The sequence below is a fragment of the Salmo salar genome, chromosome 01, assembly GCF_965601325.2.
Source record: "Salmo salar chromosome 01, fSalSal1, whole genome shotgun sequence".
NCBI lineage: Eukaryota > Metazoa > Chordata > Actinopteri > Salmoniformes > Salmonidae > Salmo > Salmo salar.
Genome location: NC_138291.1, coordinates 178,548,097 through 178,565,000, shown reverse-complemented (window position 1 = coordinate 178,565,000; position 16,904 = coordinate 178,548,097). Strand labels below are relative to the sequence as shown.

The 16,904-nt window shown below is 48.7% G+C and overlaps 1 protein-coding gene across 2 annotated transcripts in view; it reads right to left on the bottom strand.

The window, feature by feature from the left end:
- wdr7 (WD repeat domain 7) overlaps positions 1-16,904 on the bottom strand; it is a 403,835-nt gene that overhangs the window by 37,284 nt on the left and 349,647 nt on the right. For both annotated transcript variants that reach the window (XM_045693965.2, XM_082956906.1), the window contains 3 exons: positions 4,746-4,863; positions 1,267-1,416; positions 981-1,063 (listed from right to left, as the gene is read on the bottom strand). In XM_045693965.2, the coding sequence (XP_045549921.1) occupies positions 981-1,063; positions 1,267-1,416; positions 4,746-4,863 (351 nt within the window). The remainder of the gene's footprint in view (positions 1-980; positions 1,064-1,266; positions 1,417-4,745; positions 4,864-16,904) is intronic.

Below are 16,904 nucleotides of genomic sequence, written 5' to 3'. Positions count from 1 at the left end.
AGAACGACAGATTTTTACCTTGTCAGCTCGGGGAATCGATCTTGCAACCTTTCGGTTACTAGTCCAACACTCTAACCACTAGGCTACCTGCCGCCTCTACCCTCTAACCACTTGGCTACCCGCCGCCTCTACCCTCTAACCACTAGGCTACCTGCCTGCCTCTACCCTCTAACCACTAGGCTACCTGCCGCCTCTACCCTCTAACCACTAGGCTACCTGCCGCCTCTACCCTCTAACCACTAGGCTACCTGCCGCCTCTACCCTCTAACCACTAGGCTACCTGCCGCCTCTACCCTCTAACCACTAGGCTACCTGCCGCCTCTACCCTCTAACCACTAGGCTACCTGCCGCCTCTACCCTCTAACCACTAGGCTACCTGCCGCCTCTACGCTCTAACCACTAGGCTACCTGCCGCCTCTACGCTCTAACCACTAGGCTACCTGCCGCCTCTACGCTCTAACCACTAGGCTACCTGCCGCCTCTACGCTCTAACCACTAGGCTACCTGCCGCCTCTACGCTCTAACCACTAGGCTACCTGCCGCCTCTACGCTCTAACCACTAGGCTACCTGCCGCCTCTACGCTCTAACCACTAGGCTACCTGCCGCCTCTACGCTCTAACCACTAGGCTACCTGCCGCCTCTACGCTCTAACCACTAGGCTACCTGCCGCCTCTACGCTCTAACCACTAGGCTACCTGCCTCCCCTACACTCTAACCACTAGGCTACCTGCCGCCTCTACGCTCTAACCACTAGGCTACCTGCCGCCTCTACCGGAAACGAGGACCGGGAACGAGGACCGGAAACGAGGACCGGAAACGAGGACCGGGAACGAGGACCGGGAACGAGGACCGGGAACGAGGACCGGGAACGAGGACCGGGAACGAGGACCGGGAACGAGGACCGGGAACGAGGACCGGGAACGAGGACCGGGAACGAGGACCGGGAACGAGGACCGGGAACGAGGACATGATTACTCACTTGCAAATAGCAGGGAAACACTCATTCAGCCCTTTCTTCTTCACCAGAGAGCCTTCGATGCAGTACATGATAATATCCATTACCTAGAGGAGGAAGGAGAGAGAAATACCCAGCAATAACCAATAGTCCATACCTCAACCAGTCACCTCAAAACAGACCTACTAACAAAAATGACCTTTTGTCATGGCACTGCCATTAATTCTAAACGAATGAACTAGATTTCAGGATGTAAGGTAAAACAAAGTGAAAGCATGTGATTGTCCAGGTCTTGGACTGTAAGTCGTACCTCAACCAGCAGGTCCACGACGTCAGTCGGCATCTTCTCAATGAGGATATCTAGAACCCTGACGATCTCTGTCTTAGCCCGGCCCAGAGAGGTGGTGTGGACATTCTGCTGCGACTGGGAGTTAGCCTGCATGGCTGTGTGTCTGTGGACCTGACATACAGGACACAAAAAACAGAGTTAAGGAGGGTAGGGGGAAGAGGTTAGGGGTAGGGGGAAGAGGTTAGGGGTAGGGGGAAGAGGTTAGAGGTTAGGGGGAAGAGGTTAGGGGTAGGGGGAAGAGGTTAGGGGTAGGGGGAAGAGGTTAGGGGTAGGGGGAAGAGGTTAGGTGGAAGAGGTTAGGGGTTAGGGGGAAGAGGTTAGGGGTAGGGGGAAGAGGTTAGGGGTTAGAGGTTAGGGGTAGGGGGAAGAGGTTAGGTGGAAGAGGTTAGGGGTAGGGGGAAGAGGTTAGGGGAAGAGGTTAGGGGAAGAGGTTAGGGGAAGAGATTAGGGGGAAGAGGTTAGGGGTAGGGGGAAGAGGTTAGGGGTAGGGGGAAGAGGTTAGGGGTAGGGGGAAGAGGTTAGGGGTAGGGGGAAGAGGTTAGGGGAAGAGGTTAGGGGTAGGGGGAAGAGGTTAGGGGTAGGGGGAAGAGGTTAGGTGGAAGAGGTTAGGGGTAGGGGGAAGAGGTTAGGGGTAGGTGGAAGAGGTTAGGGGTAGGGGGAAGAGGTTAGGGGAAGAGGTTAGGGGGAAGAGGTTAGGGGTAGGGGGAAGAGGTTAGGGGTAGAGGGAAGAGGTTAGGGGTTAGGGGGAAAATGTTAGGGGTTAGAGGTTAGGGGTAGGGGGAAGAGGTTAGGTGGAAGAGGTTAGGGGTAGGTGGAAGAGGTTAGGGGTAGGGGGAAGAGGTTAGGGGTTAGGGGGAAAATGTTAGGGGGAAGAGGTTAGGGGTAGGGGGAAGAGGTTAGGGGTAGGTGGAAGAGGTTAGGGGTTAGGGGAAGAGGTTAGGTGGAAGATGTTAGGGGTAGGGGGAAGAGGTTAGGGGTAGGTGGAAGAGGTTAGGGGTAGGGGGAAGAGGTTAGGGGTTAGGGGAAGAGGTTAGGTGGAAGAGGTTAGGGGTAGGGGGAAGAGGTTAGGGGTAGGGGGAAGAGGTTAGGGGAAGAGGTTAGGGGGAAGAGGTTAGGGGTAGGGGGAAGAGGTTAGGGGTAGGGGGAAGAGGTTAGGGGTAGGGGGAAGAGGTTAGGGGTAGGTGGAAGAGGTTAGGTGGAAGAGGTTAGGGGTAGGGGGAAGAGGTTAGGGGTAGGTGGAAGAGGTTAGGGGTAGGGGGAAGAGGTTAGGGGAAGAGGTTAGGGGGAAGAGGTTAGGGGTAGGGGGAAGAGGTTAGGGGTAGGGGTTAGAGGTTAGGGGTAGGGGGAAGAGGTTAGGGGTTAGGGGGAAAATGTTAGGGGGAAGAGGTTAGGGGTAGGGGGAAGAGGTTAGGGGTAGGTGGAAGAGGTTAGGTGGAAGAGGTTAGGGGTAGGTGGAAGAGGTTAGGGGTAGGGGGAAGAGGTTAGGGGAAGAGGTTAGGGGGAAGAGGTTAGGGGTAGGTGGAAGAGGGTAGGGGGAAGAGGTTAGGGGTAGGGGGAAGAGGTTAGGGGTAGGGGTAAGAGGTTAGGGGTTAGGGGGAAAATGTTAGGGGTTAGAGGTTAGGGGTAGGGGGAAGAGGTTAGGTGGAAGAGGTTAGGGGTAGGGGGAAGAGGTTAGGGGTAGGGGGAAGAGGTTAGGTGGAAGAGGTTAGGGGTAGGGGGAAGAGGTTAGGGGTAGGTGGAAGAGGTTAGGGGTAGGGGGAAGAGGTTAGGGGAAGAGGTTAGGTGGAAGAGGTTAGGGGTAGGGGTTAGAGGTTAGGGGTAGGGGGAAGAGGTTAGGGGTAGGTGGAAGAGATTAGGTGGAAGAGGTTAGGGGTAGGGGGAAGAGGTTAGGGGTAGGTGGAAGAGGTTAGGGGTAGGGGGAAGAGGTTAGGGGAAGAGGTTAGGGGGAAGAGGTTAGGGGTAGGGGGAAGAGGTTAGGGGTAGGGGAAGAGGTTAGGGGTAGGGGTTAGAGGTTAGGGGTAGGGGGAAGAGGTTAGGGGAAGAGGTTAGGGGGAAGAGGTTAGGGGAAGAGGTTAGGGGGAAGAGGTTAGGGGTAGGGGAAGAGGTTAGGGGTAGGGGGAAGAGGTTAGGGGTTAGGGGGAAAATGTTAGGGGTTAGAGGTTAGGGGTAGGGGGAAGAGGTTAGGTGGAAGAGGTTAGGGGTAGGGGGAAGAGGTTAGGGGTAGGTGGAAGAGGTTAGGGGTAGGGGGAAGAGGTTAGGGGAAGAGGTTAGGTGGAAGAGGTTAGGGGTAGGGGTTAGAGGTTAGGGGTAGGGGGAAGAGGTTAGGGGAAGAGGTTAGGGGAAGAGGTTAGGGGGAAGAGGTTAGGGGTAGAGGGAAGAGGTTAGGGGTAGGGGAAGAGGTTAGGGGTAGGGGGAAGAGGTTAGGGGTAGGGGGAAGAGGTTAGGGGTTAGGGGGAAGAGGTTAGGGGTAGGGGAAAGAGGTTAGGGGTAGGGGGAAGAGGTTAGGGGTAGGGGGAAGAGGTTAGGGGTTAGGGGGAAAATGTTAGGGGTTAGAGGTTAGGGGTAGGGGGAAGAGGTTAGGTGGAAGAGGTTAGGGGTAGGGGGAAGAGGTTAGGGGGAAGAGGTTAGGTGGAAAAGGTTAGGGGTAGGGGGAAGAGGTTAGGGGTAGGTGGAAGAGGTTAGGGGTAGGGGGAAGAGGTTAGGGGAAGAGGTTCGGGGGAAGAGGTTAGGGGTAGGGGAAGAGGTTAGGGGTAGGGGGAAGAGGTTAGGGGTAGGGGGAAGAGGTTAGGGGTAGGGGTTAGAGGTTAGGGGTAGGGGGAAGAGGTTAGGGGTAGGGGGAAGAGGTTAGGGGTGGAGGGAAGAGGTTAGGGGTAGGGGAAGAGGTTAGGGGTAGGGGGAAGAGGTTAGGGGTGGAGGGAAGAGGTTAGGGGTAGGGGGAAGAGGTTAGGGGGAAGAGGTTAGGGGAAGAGGTTAGGGGTGGAGGGAAGAGGTTAGGGGTAGGGGGAAGAGGTTAGGGGGAAGAGGTTAGGGGTAGGGGGAAGGGTAAGGGGGAAGAGGTTAGGGGTAGGGGGAAGGGTAAGGGGGAAGAGGTTAGGGGTAGGGGGAAGAGGTTAGGGGGAAGAGGTTAGGGGTAGGGGGAAGAGGTTAGGGGTAGGGGGAAGAGGTTAGGGGTAGGGGGAAGAGGTTAGGGGGAAGAGGTTAGGGGTAGGGGGAAGAGGTTAGGGGTAGGGGAAGAGGTTAGGGGTATGGGTGAGAGGTTAGGGGGAAGGGTAAGGGAGTGAAGGGGGAAGGTAGGAAAGGAAGGAGAGGGTGAAAGGAAGGGCAGGGTGGAGTGTGAAAGCAGAAAGGTCATGTACAGAGTAACAGAGGTAAAGGGGAGATGACATGGAGACGACAGCGAGACGACATGGAGACATGAAAAACAGGAGGTCAGGTCTTACCTCTCTGGCGATGGTTGTGATGAAGGCCGGCGGTCTGGCGGTGGCGATGAGAGACAGAGCGTGGCGTGCTGAGCGGGCAGAGTCGGCTGCTGGGTTAAGGGGCAGGCCCATTGTGATGCTAACCAGCCAGCCGGAGGGTGAGAGAGAGAGGGAGAGAAAGAGGGAGAGAGAAAGAGGGAGAGAGAAAGATGGAGGGAGAGAGAGAGGGGGAGAAAGAGAGAGAGAGAGGTAGAGAGAGAGAGAGAAAGAAAGAGGGAGGTAGAGAGAGAGAAAGAAAGAGGGAGGTAGAGAGAGAGAAAGAAAGAGGGAGGGAGAGAGAGAAAGAAAGAGGGAGGTAGAGAGAGAGAAAGAAAGAGGGAGGTAGAGAGAGAGAAAGAGGGAAGTAGAGAGAGAGAAAGAGGGAAGTAGAGAGAGAGAAAGAGAGGGAGGTAGAGAGAGAGAGAGAGAGGTAGAGAGAGAGAGAGAGAGAGAGGGAGGTAGAGAGAGAGAAAGAGAGGGAGGTAGAGAGAGAGAAAGAGAGGGAGGTAGAGAGAGAGAGAGAGAGAGAGGGAGGTAGAGAGAGAGAGAGAAAGAGGGAGGTAGAGAGAGAGAGAGAGAGGGAGGTAGAGAGAGAGAAAGAGGGAGGTAGAGAGAAAGAGGGAGGTAGAGAGAGAGAGAAAGAGGGAGGTAGAGAGAGAGAAAGAGGGAGGTAGAGAGAGAGAAAGAGGGAGGTAGAGAGAGAGAAAGAGGGAGGTAGAGAGAGAGAAAGAGGGAGGTAGAGAGAGAGAGAGAGAGAGAGAGAGAGAGAGAGAGAGAGAGAGAGGGAGGTAGAGAGAGAGAAAGAGGGAGGTAGAGAGAGAGAAAGAGGGAGAAAGAGAGAGAGAGGGAGGTAGAGAGAGAGAGAAAGAGGGAGGTAGAGAGAGAGAGAAAGAGGGAGGTAGAGAGAGAGAGAAAGAGGGAGGTAGAGAGAGAGAGAGAAAGAGGGAGGTAGAGAGAGAGAGAAAGAGGGAGGTAGAGAGAGAGAGAAAGAGGGAGGTAGAGAGAGAGAGAGAGAGAGGGAGGTAGAGAGAGAGAGAGAGAGAAAGAGGGAGGTAGAGAGAGAGAGAAAGAGGGAGGTAGAGAGAGAGAGAAAGAGGGAGGTAGAGAGAGAGAGAGAAAGAGGGAGGTAGAGAGAGAGGGAGGGGATAAAAGGAGGTGTTAGAAGTACATAGTAAACAGATTAGCCACAGCTTATAATGTCAGGCCAAGGTCAATGGGATCACTCACACTGCACTGGCATAATGGACTCTCACAATGCACCGTAATTAGGCCCTTCTCAGGGTGGCTCAGCGTCTGTCAGTCAGGCAGCATAGCACGCAAAGACCGCTGCCTGCCACACGGGCCCCTGCCACTAGCTAGCCTCGGAAATTGGGACTAGTTGTGGCATCTGTCTGAAATGGAGAGCGAGTGGCCCCCTTGTTAACAAATGATCTGAGCGGTGGACCGAGTGAATATGCATTAGGAGGGGGTTAGGGGCAGTGGGAGGAAGGGGAGCAGAGGGAGGAAGGGGAGCAGAGGGAGGAAGGGGAGCAGAGGGAGGAAGGGGAGCAGAGGGAGGAAGGGGAGCAGAGGGAGGAAGGGGAGCAGAGGGAGGAAGGGGAGCAGAGGGAGGAAGGGGAGCAGAGGGAGGAAGGGGAGCAGAGGGAGGAAGGGGAGCAGAGGGAGGAAGGGGAGCAGAGGGAGGAAGGGGAGCAGAGGGAGGAAGGGGAGCAGAGGGAGGAAGGGGAGCAGAGGGAGGAAGGGGAGCAGAGGGAGGAAGGGGAGCAGAGGGAGGAAGGGGAGCAGAGGGAGGAAGGGGGGCAGAGGGAGGAAGGGGAGCAGTGGGAGGAAGGGGAGCAGAGGGAGGAAGGGGAGCAGAGGGAGGAAGGGGAGCAGAGGGAGGAAGGGGAGCAGAGGGAGGAAGGGGAGCAGAGGGAGGAAGGGGAGCAGAGGGAGGAAGGGGGGCAGAGGGAGGAAGGGGAGCAGAGGGAGGAAGGGGGGCAGAGGGAGGAAGGGGAGCAGAGGGAGGAAGGGGAGCAGAGGGAGGAAGGGGAGCAGAGGGAGGAAGGGGAGCAGAGGGAGGAAGGGGAGCAGAGGGAGGAAGGGGAGCAGAGGGAGGAAGGGGAGCAGAGGGAGGAAGGGGAGCAGTGGGAGGAAGGGGAGCAGAGGGAGGAAGGGGAGCAGTGGGAAGATCCACTTCAAAGGCTGGGCTTATTGTGAGCGGAAGGCTACGCTGCACTGTTCTTTAGACACGCAGCTAAAGGTCCTCCAGCACCGGCCCCAGCCCCTGTCCTCGTCCCCCCCCCCTCCACATCAGACACGGCCCCAGCCCCTGTCCTCGTCCCCCCCCCTCCACATCAGACACGGCCCCAGCCCCTGTCCTCGTCCCCCCCCCTCCACATCAGACATGGCACCGGCCCCAACCCCTGTCCTCACATCACACACACGTTCCCAGCCTCTAGCCCTTCCCCATCCGCCCAGCCCCCCCCAGGCCTGAACAGGCCTCACTCCCCAACCCATCCCTGTCGTGTGCCCCCCCCCCCCCATCAACACACGGCCCAGTGCACTAGTGTTCCACTCAGCAGGCCGACTGTGGCCTGGACTCATGGTCAAACAGCACAAGGTTAAACAACCCATATACAACAGACGCAACAACCATAAGAGACAGGGCAGTAACAGCATGCTAAGAAAGTGTTTTGTCTGTAGTTTATGATGGTCTTTCACTGGACCAGTGGAGGGTTACATTTTCTCCTCGTGATAATAGAACACAACAAGAACCACAACACTACAGCTAACATAAGGAACTGTTTTAACAAGGTCATACCAGGGGTCATTTAGCGGTTTGATTTGACATTTTAGGACCCCTGCAGGTAAAAAGATGAAGAAAAAAAAAAATGTATTTGATCAAATATTGCATTTGGCCTTTACTACATTTTACATTTACATTTTAGTCATTTAGCAGACGCTCTTATCCAGAGCGACTTACAGTAGTGAATGCATACATTTCATACATATTTTTTTTCCCCCCCCATACTGGTCCCCTGTGGGAATCAAACCCACAACCCTGGCGTTGCAAACACCATGCTCTACCAACTGAGCCACTACAATAGCCCATAGAAAAGCATTGAATAACACATTCATTAAATGGCAAATCATGAGGAATAAGGTTTTGAAGTGTCTATCCTATAGTTAAGAGATATAAGAAAGCTTAGGAAATACACTACATGACCAAAAGTATGTGTTCGTAGAATATCTCCTTCCAAAATCATGGGCCATAACAGCCTCCACTCTTCTGGGAAGGCTTTCCACTAGATGTTGGAACATTGCTGCTATAACAGCCTCCACTCTTCTGGGAAGGCTTTCCACTAGATGTTGGAACATTGCTGCTATAACAGCCTCCACTCTTCTGGGAAGGCTTTCCACTAGATGTTGGAACATTGCTGCTATAACAGCCTCCACTCTTCTGGGAAGGCTTTCCACTAGATGTTGGAACATTGCTGCTATAACAGCCTCCATTCTTCTGGGAAGGCTTTCCACTAGATGTTGGAACATTGCTGCTATAACAGCCTCCACTCTTCTGGGAAGGCTTTCCACTAGATGTTGGAACATTGCTGCTATAACAGCCTCCACTCTTCTGGGAAGGCTTTCCACTAGATGTTGGAACATCGCTGAGGGGACTTGCTTCCATTCAGCCACAAGAGCGTTAGTGAGGTCGGATACTGATGTTGGAGTGATTAGGCCTGGCTCGTAGTCGCCGTTCCAATTCATCCCAAAGGTGTTCGATGGGGTTGAGGTCAGGGCTCTGTGTAGGCCAGTCAAGTTCTTCCACACAGAATTGTCTGGAATGTCATTGTATGCTGTAGCGTTAAGATTTCCCTTCACTGGAACTAAGGAACCTAGCTCAAACCATGAAAAACAGCCCCAGACCATTATTCCTCCTCCACCAAAGTTTACAGTTGATGCTATGCATTGGGGCAGGTAGCGTTTTTCCTGGCATCCGCCAAACCCAGATACGTCCATCGGACTGATAGATGGTGAAGCGTGATTCATCACTCCAGAGAACGCGTTTCCACTGCTCCAGAGTCCAATGGCGGTGAGCTTTACACCACTCCAGCCACCGCTTGGCATTGCGCATGGTGATCTTAGGCTTGTGTGTGTGTGCGGCTGCTCGGCCATGGAAACCCATTTCCTGAAGCTGCAGAAGAACAGTTGTTGTGCTGACGTTGCTTCCAGAGGCAGTTTGGAACTCGGTAGTGAGTGTTACAACCGAGGACAGACGATGTTTACTTGCTTCAGCACTCAGCGGTCCCGTTCTGGGATTTTGTGGCCAGCCATTTCGCTGCCGAGCCGTTACTTCTAGATGTTTCCACTTCACAAAGGTGGCATCCTATGACGGTGCCACGTTGAAAGTCACTGAGCTCTTCAGTAAGGCCATTCTACTGCCAATGTTTGTCTATGGAGAATGCATGGTGGTGTGCTCGATTTTTATACACCTGTCAGCAACGGGTGTGGCTGAAATAGCGAGAATCCACTCATTTGAAATGGTGTCTACATACTTGTCCATTACACACACTGCACACACTGCACACACTGCACCTCGCACATTACACACACTGCACCTCGCACACACTGCACCTCGCACACACTGCACCTCGCACACACTGCTCGGCAACGGAGATTTACTCCTGAGGTGCTGACCCGTTTCACCCTCGACAACCACTGTGATTATTATTTGACCCTGCTGGACATCTATGAACGTTTTAACATCTTGAAGAACGATCTGGCCTTAGTGGCCATGTACTGTTATAATCTCCACCCGGCACAGCCAGAAGAGGACTGGCCACCCCTCAGAGCCTGGTTCCTCTCTACCCAGTACAGCCAGTAGAGGACTGGCCACCCCTCAGAGCCTGGTTCCTCTCTAGGTTTCTTCCTAGGTTCCTGCCTTTCTAGGGAGTTTTTCCTAGCCACCGTGCTTCTACACCTGCATTGCTTGCTGTTTGGGGTTTTAGGCTGGGTTTCTGTACAGCACTTTGAGATATCAGCTGATGTAAGAAGGGCTTTATAAATACATTTGATTGATTCATTGACTACACATACATTACACACTGCACATTACACACACTGCAGCCACAACATAATTTAGTGGTTAAATCTTCGTCTTAACAAATAAAGTAAAATATTCTGAACATTTTAGAAGTTAAATCTTCGTCTTAAATAGTAGAAGTTCAATAAATAACATTATTTAACAAAAATTAAAACAAATCTAAAAATGTGTCCTGAGACATTGGTTTTTCACTTCTAGCTTTCACTGTGCTAGGTGAAATGTTTTCATAAATATATTTATATAATCATGAAACATAGCCATACTATTTTATTTTCCATCAATATATTAATGAACAATCATATTTCTTTATATATTGAACAAATTCCCTCTCAAGGGAAAACAGACCGGTAAACGACGGACTCTATACGGTAAAATAAGTCAACATATCTGATGATGTTGTCTTACATTCTTAAAACATTGGGGATATTTATTAATAAAAAATTATTTAAATACATCACACATACGTTTCATTTCTTCAGTCATTTTTTTTTTCATTTTCAAAACGAGGTCAATTCCAACAAATACTTTTTTTCTTCTTTTGAGCTTTTCATTCTCACTTTCTCTCTCCTCTCACACATCAAACATTCACAATCACACACACATAAATATGTAAATTGAAAAGATTGATTGATATCAGCCATCAATACCATAGCCCAGCTGTTGTTGTAACATAGAAAATTCTATATGGTCTGCAGGTATATTTGAAAAGGTATCTGGTTAACGATTACATTAATGATAAACATAGAGATGTTTTTAATTTAAAAAAATTACATTTAACATGATACTGTATATATTTTTTTAATAACTATAATCTCATACTTTTAATTCATTCAAAATGATTTGCTTTCCGCCCTAGGTTGATAGGAGAGGCTATTCTATATAATAGTGAACACACTCAGCCCACAAATAATACTCTCCGTTTCTCTTTATCCCCTTCTCTCACACAAACGTAGACAAACACAGAATAAAATGAAAAAGAATCTGTTGGACAAAGTTCAGAGTTGAAAATGTAAATGGTATTTTTTTTTTCACGTTTCATCGTGAAAGAAAGTGCTCAGATCTTTTCCTTATGGAAAAGGGATTATTTGAGAGATTGGTAATTTACATGAACCTGACTAGCAGCCATTCCCTTTGTTAGAGAACCATTCAACCGTTGGTCAATGTAGTCAGTTGAAAGACAGAGCCAGTCAAGCATACACATATAGAGTCCTTTCTGATTTAAGTTAGGTTCAATTTAGGTTCTGTATGAAAGGTGAAAAGACGTATTTTCCGGATGTTTAAAATACATATTTTCCAGGACCATGAAATCAAGTTCATTTTTTCGGTTCTGAATGAAAGTTGAAAATACTTATTATCCAGACGTCGAAAATAAATAATTTTCCCAGACGTTGAAAATATGTATTTTCCAGATGTTTGAAATCAGGCACATTTTTGGTTCTGAATTAAAGTTGAAAAGACCTCCCGAGTGGCGCAGCGGTCTAAAGTACTAATCAATGCTAGAGGTGTCACTACAGATCCGGGTTTGATCCCGGGCTGTGTCGCAGCCGGGAGACCAACGAGGCAGCACACGATGGCCCAGCGTCTTCCGGGTTAAGCAAGCAGTGTGTCAAGAAGCAGTGCGGCTTGGCAGGGTCGTGTTTCGCAGCACACAAGGCTCTCAAACATTGTTGTTGTTGTTGTTGTTATGATCAGCTTGTCAAAAATTGACGGATACAAACTTGAAACCACTGATCATGACAATGGGGTGAAACAACCTGGACAACAGTTGTTATCGTCCATTTTACTTTGACCTATCCTGTTTTTAGGATATGTTGTTTGTTAACATAACAGCACATTTTTTTTTGCAGGCTTGACTATATTTGATTGGCCACCATTTTAGGTTAGGCTATTTGATTGGAGAAACCTGCATGATGTAAAAAAAAAAACGTAAGCCTCATTACATTGTCATCCATTTTATTTCCAGCCTGAAGGCTACAGAAAAGGCTGCGTACTCTTTCTACCATATCCCGTATCTGCTACATGATTTATGTCAGATGATATTATTTTGGACGGAACGTTGGTGGAGCGCAGCAGCAATGCATCCCTCCAACAGCACCCTGGAGAGGCATGCTGGGAATGGATAAGATACATATTGTGTGTCCCTTTTGCCTTTGACAAAGTGGGCACTGCTTACCACAGGGCGACATTAGCGCTCACCTAATTAAAAAATACCTAAAAAAAACAAAACACATGCCATATGGTTGATAGAAATTGTAAATGTTTTTTTTGGGGGGGGGGAAGAATTATGTGAGGTTTTATGTGTTGTTGTTGGATGTGTGTCAGTGGGTCAGTTTAACCCAGAAAATGCCACCTGTGTCAATCTGCCACCATAGGCAGCTACACAATACTGACAAATGAGCAGACCGGCCGTGTGTGTGTGTGTGTGTGTGTGTGTGTGTCTAGTGTTTGTGTGTAGTGTGTGTGTGTGTAGTGTGTGTGTGTAGTGTGTGTGTCTAGTGTTTGTGTGTAGTGTGTGTAGTGTGTGTAGTGTGTGTGTGTGTGTAGTGTGTAGTGTGTGTGTCTAGTGTTTGTGTGTAGTGTGTGTGTGTGTGTAGTGTGTGTGTGTGTCTAGTGTTTGTGTGTAGTGTGTGTGTAGTGTGTGTGTGTAGTGTGTGTGTCTAGTGTTTGTGTGTAGTGTGTGTGTGTGTAGTGTGTGTGTCTAGTGTTTGTGTGTAGTGTGTGTGTGTGTGTGTGTGTAGTGTGTGTGTCTAGTGTTTGTGTGTAGTGTGTGTGTGTGTGTGTGTAGTGTGTGTGTCTAGTGTTTGTGTGTAGTGTGTGTGTGTGTAGTGTGTGTGTGTGTGTGTGTAGTGTGTGTATGCGTAGTGTGCGTGTGTAGTGTGTGTGTCTGTGTAGTGTGTGTGTGCGTAGTGTGTGTGTCTGTGTAGTGTGTGTGTGTGTGTAGTGTGTGTATGTGTAGTGTGCGTGTGTGTCTGTGTGTCTGTGTAGTGTGTGTGTGCGTAGTGTTGTATTTCTCCTCACATCTCTCTCTCTCTCTGTCCAGTCAGGTGTAGACCCTGTGTTATCCAATAGGATTTCATCTCTCTCTGTCCAGTCGGGTGTAGACCCTGTGTTATCCAATAGGATTTCATCTCTCTCTCTGTCCAGTCAGGTGTAGACCCTGTGTTATCCAATAGGATTTCATCTCTCTCTCTGTCCAGTCGGGTGTAGACCCTGTGATATCCAATAGGATTTCATCTCTCTCTCTCTGTCCAGTCGGGTGTAGACCCTGTGATATCCAATAGGATTTCATCTCTCTCTCTCTGTCCAGTCGGGTGTAGACCCTGTGATATCCAATAGGATTTCATCTCTCTCTCTGTCCAGTCGGGTGTAGACCCTGTGTTATCCAATAGGATTTCATCTCTCTCTCTGTCCAGTCGGGTGTAGACCCTGTGTTATCCAATAGGATTTCATCTCTCTCTCTGTCCAGTCGGGTGTAGACCCTGTGTTATCCAATAGGATTTCATCTCTCTCTCTGTCCAGTCGGGTGTAGACCCTGTGATATCCAATAGGATTTCATTATTGACCTGATCCTCCACACAATATGAATAATTCTGCTTTATATATATATATATGTTTCTCTCTATAAAACGCTAAATTCTGTTCCTGCCTTGATACATCGATCTTGTCCCGTGGCTACGGTGTCTGTAACGAACGACAATAACAATGAGAACTGCAGCCCTACCACGTTCATCTGCTACAACAAGAACAGGACACACACTACACACACACACACACTACACACACACACTACACACACACATACACACTACACACACACACTACACTACACACACACACACTACATACACACTACACACACTACAACTACACACTACACACACACTACAACTACACACTACAACTACACACTACACACACACACACACTACAACTACACACACAGAATTGTTCAAATCTCTTTTACACGCCTATTACATACCAGAAGGTGTCACATACACACGTGATATTGTGATATAATAACACGGAATGTGTGAAGTGAATATGAAGTGTTAGTAATGTATTGAAGTGGTTACCTTGAAAATAAAACACAGATCATAAATCAGTGTTAGATAGGATTTTTTTATTTTATTTTATAAATATATGATTTTTCACTTTATGAAGGTGTTGCTAAAAATGGATATAGAAAGTAACGTGCATTTCCTCACTATTCAGTTAAACAACCAACAATCTATATCAGCCTCCACTAGACGTTTTAACAGAGAGGGATTGCAGCTAAATTGTAGATAAAGTATTGAATGTATCTTACTATTTTAACAGAGAGGGATTGCAGCTAAATTGTAGATAAAGCACGTCTATTAGTTACATCTTTCTCTAAACATTTGAATTCAAAATTTGTTTTAAAGCAGTATCCAAATCCATCAGATGTAGTGATCACAATATAGTAGCCATATCTAGGAAAACCAATGTTCCAAAGGCTGGGCCTAATATAGTGTATAAGAGGTCATACAAGAAGTTTTGTAGTGATTCATATGTTGTTGATGTAAATAATATTTGCTGGTCTGTGGTCTGTAATGAGGAGCAACCAGACGCTGCACTTGACACATTTATGAAATTGCTTATTCCATTAAGCACGCACCCATTAAGAACATTACTGTAAAAACTGTTCAATCCCCTTGGTTTGATGAGGAATTGAAAAATTCATCACAAAACCCACTGACATTGCCAACTACTTTAATGACTTTTTCCATTGGAAGATAAACAAACTTAGGAATGACATGCTGGCAACAAACACTGACACTACACATCCAGATATATCGGACCAAATTATAAAAAGACAAGAATTGTACTTTGAATTCCATGAAGCCAGTGTGGAAGACACAAACTTTGACCAATCTTTACTAACGACATGCTGCTGACTTTGAGTAAAGCCAGAGTGTCTATGTATGAGGATGACTCAACACTATACACGTCAGCTACTACAGCGACTGAAATGACTGCAACACTTAACAAAGAGCTGCAGTTAGTTTTAGAATGGGTGGAAAGGAATAAGTTAGTACTAAATATTTACAAAACTAAAAGCATTGAATTTGGGACAAATCATTCACTAAACCCTAAACCAAATATTGTAATGAATAATGTGGAAATTGAGCAAGTTGAGGAGACTAAACTGCTTGGAGTAACCCTGGATTGTAAACTGTCCTGGTCAAAACATATTGATACAACAGTAGCTAAGATGGGGGAGAAGTCTGTCTATAATAAAGCACTGATCTGCCTTTTTAACAACACTATCAACAAGGCAGGTCCTACAGGCCCTAGTTTCTACCTTCTTAACAACACTATCAACAAGGCAGGTCCTACAGGCCCTAGTTTCTACCTTCTTAACAACACTATCAACAAGGCAGGTCCTACAGACCCTAGTTTCTACCTTCTTAACAACACTATCAACAAGGCAGGTCCTACAGACCCTAGTTTCTACCTTCTTAACAACACTATCAACAAGGCAGGTCCTACAGGCCCTAGTTTCTACCTTCTTAACAACACTATCAACAAGGCAGGTCCTACAGGCCCTAGTTTCTACCTTCTTAACAACACTATCAACAAGGCAGGTCCTATAGGCCCTAGTTTTGTCGCACCTGGACCACTGTTCAGTCATGTGGTCAGGTGCTACAAAAAAGGACTTAGGAAAATTGCAATTGGCTCAGAACAGGGCAGCACGGCTGGCCCTTGGATCTACACAGAGAGCTAATATTAATAATATGCATGTCAATCTCTCCTGGCTGAAAGTGGAGGAGAGATTGACTTCATCACTACTTGTGAGAGGTATTGACATGTTGTAATGCACCGAGCTGTCTGAACTACTGGCACACAGCTCAGACAGACACCCACGCATACCCCACAAGACATGCCACAAGATGTCTCTTCACAGACTCCAAGTCCAGAACAGACTATGGGAGGCGCACAGTACTACATAGAGCCATGACTACATGGAACTCTATTCCACATCAAGTAACTCATGGAAGCAGTAAAATTAGATTTAGAAAACAGCGGTACCAGGCGTTAGACTGTTAGCCTGTGTAGCAGCGGTACCAGGCGTTAAACTGTTAGCCTGTGTAGCAGCGGTACCAGGCGTTAAACTGTTAGCCTGTGTAGCAGCGGTACCAGGCGTTAAACTGTTAGCCTGTGTAGCAGCGGTACCAGGCGTTAAACTGTTAGCCTGTGTAGCAGCGGTACCAGGCGTTAAACTGTTAGCCTGTGTAGCAGCGGTACCAGGCGTTAAACTGTTAGCCTGTGTAGCAGCGGAACCAGGCGTTAGACTGTTAGCCTGTGTAGCAGCGGAACCAGGCGTTAGACTGTTAGCCTGTGTAGCAGCGGAACCAGGCGTTAGACTGTTAGCCTGTGTAGCAGCGGAACCAGGCGTTAGACTGTTAGCCTGTGTAGCAGCGGAACCAGGCGTTAAACTGTTAGCCTGTGTAGCAGCGGTACCAGGCGTTAAACTGTTAGCCTGTGTAGCAGCGGTACCAGGCGTTAAACTGTTAGCCTGTGTAGCAGCGGAACCAGGCGTTAGACTGTTAGCCTGTGTAGCAGCGGTACCAGGCGTTAGACTGTTAGCCTGTGTAGCAGCGGTACCAGGCGTTAGACTGTTAGCCTGTGTAGCAGCGGTACCAGGCGTTAAACTGTTAGCCTGTGTAGCAGCGGAACCAGGCGTTAGACTGTTAGCCTGTGTAGCAGCGGTACCAGGCGTTAAACTGTTAGCCTGTGTAGCAGCGGTACCAGGCGTTAAACTGTTAGCCTGTGTAGCAGCGGTACTAGGCGTTAAACTGTTAGCCTGTGTAGCAGCGGTACCAGGCGTTAAACTGTTAGCCTGTGTAGCAGCGGTACCAGGCGTTAGACTGTTAGCCTGTGTAGCAGCGGTACCAGGCGTTAGACTGTTATTCTGTGTAGCAGCGGTACCAGCCGTTAAACTGTGACACAGTGCCTCACACACACACACACACACACACACACACACACACACACACACACACACACACACACACACACACACACACACTTGTTCT